Genomic DNA, 9,459 nt, shown 5'->3' with positions numbered 1-9,459 from the left:
AAATAAAACTAACGAGTCACACAGGTAACTGGTAAGTCCCCAAAATGTGGGTAATGCAATGGTTATATATGTTAAACCACATTAGAAACCATACTGTCAAATATAGACACACACACACACACACACTAGTTTCATCATTCATGTTTTATTTCCACAGAGCTTTCCTCGGAATCCTAACCAGCAACATAGTATGACAGTCCTGTGATTATATAACAACATACTGTATAGAAATTCAAGCCTAGAAGGAATGATTCATCGTGCCTACTGCATGATGCTTATTGATTTTGATATACATCCTAGACAGAATGATTCTGATTGCCAAGAAATACCAAACAAAAATTGGGATTATATTATGGATATTGAATGAAAAAAAAGAGAACGAGAGAGAAAAATGGCTAGTGCCCCAGCAACTTCCCTGTCTGAGGTAATCACAAGTATTGCATTGCATATATTCAAATCCCTTCAGTTCATCCAATTTTATCAGAGTAGCCATACACATACATTTTTACCCTCAGTGAGCATCTACTTTGGTTACTGAGTGAAGTTAACAAACAAAAGCCTGTTGGCCACTGTAAACGAATATGCTAGATTAAAGTCTAGCACTGTTGTAAAAGGAATAAAAGCATCTGAAAATTAATATAGCTTGAAAGTCATTCAGCTATGAATCTGTTAAAAATGTATTATCTGCTATACCTTGCTACGGAACATGTTTAAAACTAGATATCTTTTAATTAAAATGCCAAGTGCATCAAAATGCCTATATTAAATTAGTTAGAAAAGTTTATAGATTGACACAGATTTTCATATAGATAGCGTTCCTGTCAGAGGAAATAGATTCTAAAAGTTTCTATTATTGAAGGGCTGTTTGCAACTACCTGAAATGAAAAGTAAAGCGGGGACAAGATTTTTCCCTATTGTAATTTGCTAATTTAATTCTGTATTGGTGTGGCAAAATTTCAAATGATTGGTTTTGCGGGTGCTTAACATTTTGATGTGCATAAGATTTGAGATTAGCAATTGTGCAATAAGCTATAAATATGGCTCCATCCATATTTTAATGACCCAATGTGACTTAAAAAAAGCCTTGAAATCCAGTTCGAAATTGTACATTTCAGGAAAGGAGAGGTGACAATGTCTATTTTTAAGCAGGGGGAGTTTACAAGGGACACAGCAGGAGGAATACCTATGAAAAAATTTTCCTGAGTGGCTGGAAAAAAGCCTCTTTAGAGGGGTATACCTCTGTTTAAAGTGACAGACATAGTATTTTTTAGGCATTGATCATGTGCCCTTTTTTTGCTTCTTAAGAGAGCCTGAAAGTTAGGTCGGTAGGGTCTTTTTCTGCTTGTTTTTTAACCAGAGCCATTCTGAGGGCTGTCAGGTCTGATCTTCCTTGGTTTCGCTAGCAGTCTTGTTGTAGGAGGGTATGTCTCAGAGAATGGGTGCTTGTGGTTCTCACACCCTAATGAAATAAATGAATATGCTGAATCTTTAGCAAAAAGCTTCCTTTCTTCAAAAAGCTAAATAAACTTAAATGTGTGTTACCAAAAATAAAATAAATATCCAAATTTAATAGTTTGATTAAAAATCCCTTCAGCTCTCTTGTGAGGTCGTCATGGCACTGTTTCTCCAGACACTGTAGAATATTCTGTGTAAAGACACGCTCTGCATTTCTAATGCAGAAAAATTCCTCCCTCTGACTTTTTTTAAAGAAACCTTTTAGTATTTATAGGAAAGCCAGCTGGGGGTGATTGCAAATGGTGATAACTTGATTCTCACGACCTGGTTGAACCTTCCACACCCCCTCCAAGGAGTTATTAAAGATACAGTCACTGACTTTTGTTTTTGCTGGTGGGTGCTCCTCTCTGCCCCCTCACCCCCTGTGTGAGTGGTGGGCAGGGCCTCGGGGAAGAGGCCAAGTGGGGGTGGGGCCTCAGGGTGGAGAGCAGGCAGGCTTCAGGGGGAAGAGGCCAAGCGGGGGCAGGTCCTCGGGGTGGAGCATGGGCAGGGTCTCAGGATAAAGAGGCCAAGCAGGGGCAGGGCCTTGGGGCAGAGTGTGGGTGGAGTCTCAGGGGAAGAGGCCAAGAGTGGGTGGGACCTTGGGTGGAGCAGGGGTGAGGCCTTGAGGTGGAGCATGGGTGGGACCTTAGGCGGAATGGGTGGAGCCTAGGTGGGGCCTTGGGATGGAGCATTGGGTGGGGCTTTGGGGGAAGAGGCTGAGTGGGGGCAGGACCTTAGGTAGAGTGCAGGCGGAATGGGGGGCGGGGCCACAGTCTGGGCACCGGGGCCAACAAAAGATTAATCCGGACCCGCGGGTGCTGAGCACCCCTGTTTTTTTTCAGTTGATGCTTGAGTCCCAGAGCACCCACGGAGTCAGCATCTATGATTAAAGGTCTTCAGTAAAGCTGGAAGGTAGACAGCTATCTATTGGTGACATCTGTTGGTGGTGGAATAGAATACAATGCCATGTCTTGTAGCTGTGTGTTTTTTCAAACGAGGCTTACAGATGTAGTGGAAACATGCATTCAGATACATTCTGGCAATCCCCTTTAAATTGTTGCATTATTTAGTGGGGGGAAAGTCCTAAATGGGGTAAATAATCCAACAAATTTATACCCCTCTCATTGCTTCCTGGATATCGCTGTGCTGCATAGCCTGGCCACTCAGAACTGTTAAAAGCTTTCATATGTAACCAAACAGATCCTATTCCATCTGGAATGGCACGTGTGCCCATGCTAGCCAGCTTGATGCAATATAATATACATCTTTTGTAATGCAGTTGATGAGAAGTTCACAGGGTCTTAGTGTTTCTGGAAGTTAGATCTGCTATTCTATTATACTCCTATTCTGCCCTCCAGACTGCTTGCTTTAACTTTTTTTTAACAGTTTATGAATAACTTGCCTCTTATTTTATTCACTAAAACTCATCACTGGAGGGAGCACCTCTCCTAGTTTCCATTCTCCCCTCAGTAACTCCTTTCTCCCTGATTTCCCATCTCAACCTGTCTTGCCTCCCATTACTCATAAAACTACTGTTTTCCAAGATGTCAAAACAGACAAATCATCTAATTAACCTACCATAACTATACTGCCAACTGCAGTGTATATGGGAATAGGATAGTAGCTCTTTATATAATCTGTGAACCCTCTAGTGGTGCTCACTGTGTTCAGAAGCCAACAGAACCCTACCAGAGCGGTAGTATATATATTAAGCTAGTCCTTGCATGTTGTATATATTCAATAAACATGGTTATTTAGACCCTGCCAAGCTCATGTGGTTCTTTTATATCATGTTTTCTGTGTAAGGAGAAAAACACACAACACCAACATTACCCAGAACTGAATTTTAATTTCTCCAGTCTGTTGACTACTCAGTATGTAGTCAAATGAAACTCCAGGTCAGGAAAAGATTATATCTTTACATACTTGAGTCTTTTGTCCTCTCATTCTTCTCTCCTTTACAACAGCTAGCATCCACACGTAATAGCCATTGCAGATATGCTACTTGTGCTAGTTGCAGCTATTCTGGATTGCAATTAAATACAGACATTAGCAGTCAGATTTTGACATCCATCATTAAGAGATAATATGTACTTTAAACACTGTACCTTCTCAAAGGGCTTGATTTATTTCTTCTTACTGAAGCTCCATTAATACGGCTGTTTACAATGATGGAATTACTTTCAATAGAGTGATTAAATAGAAGCAAATGAGGTAAAGCAATAATACAATGGGAGTAATATATAAATACCTCAAGCCTATAAATGGCATATTCCTCCAACAAAACCTTTAAAACAGTGTTTTCTGTAAACTGTATAGTTCTGTTGTGTCTAAATTCCTTAGCCACTTGCACTAGCTGGACATGCTTTGTGCCTAAGTATACCTCTACCCCGATATAACGCGACCTGATATAACACGAATCCTGATATAACGCGGTAAAGCAGTGCTCCGGGGGGGCAGGGCTGCGCACTCTGGCGGATCAAAGCAAGTTTGATATAACGCGGTTTCACCTATAACGTGGTAAGATTTTTTTGGCTCCTGAGGACAGCATTATATCGAGGTAGAGGTGTAGTTTGGAAGCAATTTCTCTGCTCTTGTTAAAAGTGCAGGACTCATCAAGTTATATATTAAGTCATTATGTTGAAATGTGTCACCATCCTGCAGCTGTAATTAATACGTTTTCCTGGTTAGAAGACTAGGTGGGTTCAAGTTTAGGTGGATTAGAGGTGAGAATCAGGGTTTAAGTGGACACTCGAGACCTTTTAAATTATTAACAATTGAGGTCAACTTGTCCTTGGTAATAAGGGCTCACTTGGTAAATCTGTGAACCTGGAAAGAAGCAGAAAGTCTGGCCCGCTTATTCTAAGGAATGGAAGGGTCAGATTCTGATTTCAGTTACTGTATGTAAATCCAGGGTAACTCCACTGACTTTATTGGAATGATTTAGAATTAACATGTAATAAATGAGATCAGAATCTGTTAAGAGAAAGGGACAATCATATATCACTTTAGCCTATACAGATATCATTGTGTATTTTGTTTCAGTGCATCAGCTTTGTGCAAAAGTGGGAGTACCAGTCATAAATGCCATGCCAGGGAACTACAGATTGAAACTGTCCGAATTTTGATTTTATAGTGACATTCCAAGATGAATTTTTCATGTAAAATGCATCCAATTTTTCAGCCAGTTATATAGCTGGTTAATATTTTTGCCATTTTGATTAAAAATGGGATGAATTTTTTCACAAGAAATTTTTTATTTTTTCAACCAGCCCTAGGCAAAACTCTTAAAACAACTGAAATTCAAGTTTTAAGATGCAAAATTATTCAGTTGCCTATCTTACTGGGATCTAGCAGCATTAGCAGTTACAACTCCCTGCAGTAGGCACAACCAGATAAAACTTTGAAAAAGGGAAAGAGTACTTACTGTGGATATTGCATATATAGATTTGTTGTTTGAAACTGATCCTTATATTTTTAGTAAAACACTTTCTTTTTTTCCAATTTTAGAGAAAGTCCATTATTACAATAAGTTTCATAGCAGCATTCCTCTTCGTCATCGTTCGCCTTACAAATGAAGTAAACTTCCCTTTGATTCTAAACTGCTTTGGACAAACTGGTGTAAAGTGGATGCCGTTTTCCGACAAACAAAGGCGGCCTCTCAGAACGCACTATGGATATATAAATGTAAAAACACAAGAGGTAAGAACTTCTACTAGAGTGATGACTAGAAAGGATCAATACATTTGGTAACTAAATGAAGCATTTGAAAAACAACAAAGCCAACCATGTGCTCAACAAACCCCCATTTCACTGGCCCCAGATAAGAATTTTAACTGTCCCGACAGAAAATGTCCCACTGAAAAATCTAAGCAAGTAATGTTTTTCAACACCAAAGGAACCTTTTAAAAATTTGGATAGTTTAAACTCTGTAATCTCCATAACCAGATCTTTAAAAAAAACAGTAAACTGGACTCAAAATTCTGGGTAGTTCTTTTTGGGAGATGGCAGGAAGGAAGGGCACCATTCAGTAAAAGTGTATGAATAAGAAAGCAAGCATCAGATTAGTGTTTTGTGGGGTTTAATTTAAATATTGTATTAATATTTAGTTTACAGCATGTCAGTTTATTTTGAAAATTGTTGGATTTTCATTTCCACTGTGTATCATATGGTGTTTTAACTAGTGGTATTTTATCATTTGCAAAATGTTTGGTTTGGGTCTTGTGGATAAGCCATCTTGTCAAGATGCCAGATTACATCAACTCCAGTACTTTAAGGACTCTGATGCTATTGGCACTCTTGGAGGTATTCCTGTATTAATTATTAGTAGTAGTAGTTATATTTATTATATTTATTTTACTGAAATCTTCTCCACTCTGTCTTCAGAATTTGTTTGCTATTTGTGCATAAGTGCAAATCATTCAAATAAATTCAATAACATTAAAACATGAATTTGTTTTACAAGCTCTTCCTAATAGTTATTCCTTTTTTACACTGGCAAGCAGTAAAATGCTTTTACAGTCCCATTTTCTTATTTTCTTTGTTTGGTTTATTTTGCTTAAGGAAGTAATAATTATTAGATTCATGTACGGAGTACATTGAATATATCTTCTTTGAGAATGAAGGTATTTTTCCCACTTTGTGAGTGCAGCTGTTTTTCATTTAGTTTTCTAACTGCACTGGATAGGTTAATTGTTTCACCATTACAGTGTCAAAGGTGAAAACTAGAGCGAGAAATTGTAGTTTTGTAGGGAGTTATTTTTGAAAAGCTTTTAACATTTGTAATGAATGTAGTGTTCATGAAGGATGCAGAATTGAGAGCCCTGGAGTACATTTGCCTACAGAACAAGCACAGGACAAGCAGCAGGAAAGAAGTCTTCCTGAGTCAGTGAGTGAAATCCTGGCCTCATTGAAGTCAACGGGAGCTATGCCATTGACTTAACTGGGGCTGGGATTTCACCCAGTGTGCCTTAAACATAAAACCTATTGAGGAATCCATTGAGGGAGAAAGGGCAGTTAATTCTCCATGCCAGCTAATGAGGTGCACCTGTCTCCCGACATTGCTGACTGCCAACTGTGGTGGTGGGTTTGAGATGAGGACACTATGTGAACTAGATGGAGGCCACCAACTTGTGTAAATTAAGCCACCAAAATCATTTGGTCACTTCCAATCTGAGCTGGATTCAAACCAGCAGCCTTGGAGGAGAAGGGCTTAATATCCTATTGCTGTTGCCCTGAACCAGCTCGTTCACCCAGAGGTTAGATGTGTATGTAGAAACACGGATAGCTCCACACTTACTGATTTGTTTACTTAACGTATTTCGAAGGTACATTCAAAGGTACTGCCGCTGTGAGGTGTCTTTCCCAGTGAGGGTAGAGAGACATGCGCTACCTCTGCTTGAGCTAGTGTGCTAAATATAGCAGTGTGACTGCGTGACAGCCACCCAAGTATGTACCCAAGTGGGTCGGGCAGGAGGATTGTGCTTGGGCAGCTAGCCTGAGATGCTACTATGGCTACACTGCTAGTTTTAGCTTGAGTGTCTGTGCTGGGAATCCCATGTAGATGAGCCCATACATCGGAGATGGAACTGAATGGTCTGATAGTCAGTGACTGATTAATCGATTAGCAAGACATTATTTGCAATGTAGCTGAGGCCACGGAGGATTTTTTTAATTAGTAACTTTAATTGTTTTCCCCCTCAAACATGCAGATTACATTAATATTTGCTAATTAACAATGATGAGGAGGATATCGAACATGCCTTGCTAATTGTGAATACTCTGCTCTTGAATTAATTATTCCCTGTGTGAGGGAGATTTCTTGTGTCAGCTGTGTGAAAAGCTTTCATGCAGCTCCCCCTGCTCCATTCCCCTTCCCTCCCCCCTGCCCCCGCCGTCTCCCCCACAGCCTCCCATTCTGAGGCAAGGGAGCATGCTACATACTACTTTGCATACATCCTCTAGTACCCTGCCTCCCCAGAGTTACTGAAAGGCACTCTTCTTCAGTAAAGCAACAAAACAGAACACATTAATGCCATGCCATTTCAGTCATCTGTCAAGACAAAAAGGCGAGAAAAATGTTTAAAGATGAACTACGCATACACTTTAAGATATTTTTCCTGATGTTTACCATGTTTCCCCCCCAAAAAAACCTCTACCGTGGGATGAACTATGGCATGTGAAATTTCAGGCAGTTGGTATCTTTTGGGGGATAACTGAATGTGATGGGACTTTGAAAATTTGGCATGTTATGAGAAAGTAGTCACTCAGTAATTAAGGTTAAAGCTATCACTGATGCATAATAGGAAAGTTTATGCAATCAGTAAGTGGTGACATAAACATGTCTATTTATCACAAAATAGACAAATTTTAAAGGGTGATGCATGTATATCACTTGGAAATGTGAACATCTAACAGAATGCGGCAGCAAAAGGGATATTTCTAGTTCATTGTGTGTTGGAATTAGTAACATAATGACATGAAATATTTTTCACAAAAAATAACTAAAACATTTTAAGATGAAATATAACTAGATTACATGGGAGTACTTAGTAGATTGCAGTGAGAGACGTGATTTAACTATCCTTAATTAAGGCAGTACATAATACAATATTGTTGCTATGGTTTCCTTGAATTGTAGCTATAGCAACAGCTATAAAAATTGGTTTTGTGTTCAGTAAACATACTATATTTAATGTAAATCGGATATTAAGTGTTATTGTCCTGACCTGTTATGCTAAGACACACTTCAGTTTTTCTGACTAATGCAATATTTCTAAAATATAAGGTCCCAAGTTTGCATTCAGGGGCTCATGGATTCCAGAGAATTTGCTGCAGCAGCATCCAATCCTTGCCCACTTTAATTCAAAATGGAATGGAATGCTGCCTAAGAAACAATCTGAGAAGATCCCCTTTTGAACCCGCACCCAGGGATATGTCCCCACACCGGGCAGGACCACCTGTGGGAGGCTAGGGCTAGCTGCTTCCACACTGGCTGTGGATCCGGCCCCCCAGTTCCTGATAACAACCCTGAATGTGGCGGTCCCAGGTTCCCTACGTGAGACTCGGCAGAAATGTTAATATGATCATGTTATCTTTTTTGACTAACTTCTGCTAAGCCAAAGGAACAATTTGCATCCATCCATTCCAGCCAGTATCTTCCTGTTCACCCCACCTACACCCGAGTCCCTGAAGAGAGGCCTTTGGGGGATGCAAGGAGTGGATGAAGACTGTGCTTTGGAGTGCTAGGCCCACTTCCTTTGGAGGCCTAAACACTTTCTGTTTATCCTTTCCCCATAGAACTTTTACAGAAAACACACATTTAATTTAAAATTGAATTTACTACTGGAAAAAAGCTCTCTGATTAGCCCAGAGAAGAAAATGCACTCTTCACAGAACCAGTGCTGCACAGGCAGCAGCACTCCCAATTTCTCCAAACTGATCTGCCACTCTGCCTAAAACCTGACCTGGAGCAGTTACTTATATAGATCAAAGATAAATTCAGTCTCATGCTCATTTTGAGCCCCATCTTCCTGCCAAGAGAATTGGTATCTGTTATAATGATGGTTTCAGTGGTGTGATCATCTGTTGACTGTGACCTGTCTGAAGACCACCTACCGTTTACAACGGCCAACAAGCAGCTCTCAGTTGGTAACCACTATCAGTCATTACTGGAATCAGACCAGTGATGATGGTAACTGTATTCATTCCAATCCCTTGAGCCATCTAGCTCCATTACAATTGACTGGGTATTTTAAAACTAGACTGGACAAAGCATATGAGTATTCTATAGGGAATTGTCTTCCAGTGACAAGGAGATGGATGGGTTGGATGACCTTATAGGACTTTTCATCTCTAATTTATTTGATTCTATATCTCAAGCTTTTTTGTGACACTTCTGTTGAAATCTACTTTTTGAGAACTATCTTCTGCCTGTTTGTGAAAGTAACCTTTTCTCTTGGC

General features: G+C 39.7%; 1 protein-coding gene across 1 annotated transcript in view; it reads left to right on the top strand.

Moving 5' to 3' along the window:
- Positions 1 to 391: 391 nt before the first annotated feature.
- The window catches only part of LOC112109824 (alpha-N-acetylgalactosaminide alpha-2,6-sialyltransferase 3), a 173,793-nt gene continuing 164,725 nt past the window's right edge, over positions 392 to 9,459 (top strand). Inside the window, exons 1-2 of the mRNA XM_024204498.2 lie at positions 392 to 424; positions 5,008 to 5,199. Coding sequence (XP_024060266.1) covers positions 392 to 424; positions 5,008 to 5,199 — 225 coding nt within the window. The remainder of the gene's footprint in view (positions 425 to 5,007; positions 5,200 to 9,459) is intronic.

Source organism: Terrapene carolina, unplaced genomic scaffold (assembly GCF_002925995.2).
Source record: "Terrapene carolina triunguis isolate 2854851 unplaced genomic scaffold, T_m_triunguis-2.0 Scaffold210, whole genome shotgun sequence".
NCBI classification, from domain to species: Eukaryota; Metazoa; Chordata; order Testudines; family Emydidae; genus Terrapene; species Terrapene triunguis.
The sequence above is the reverse complement of the archived record's forward strand: the minus strand, read 5'-3'. Positions and strand labels throughout refer to the sequence as shown.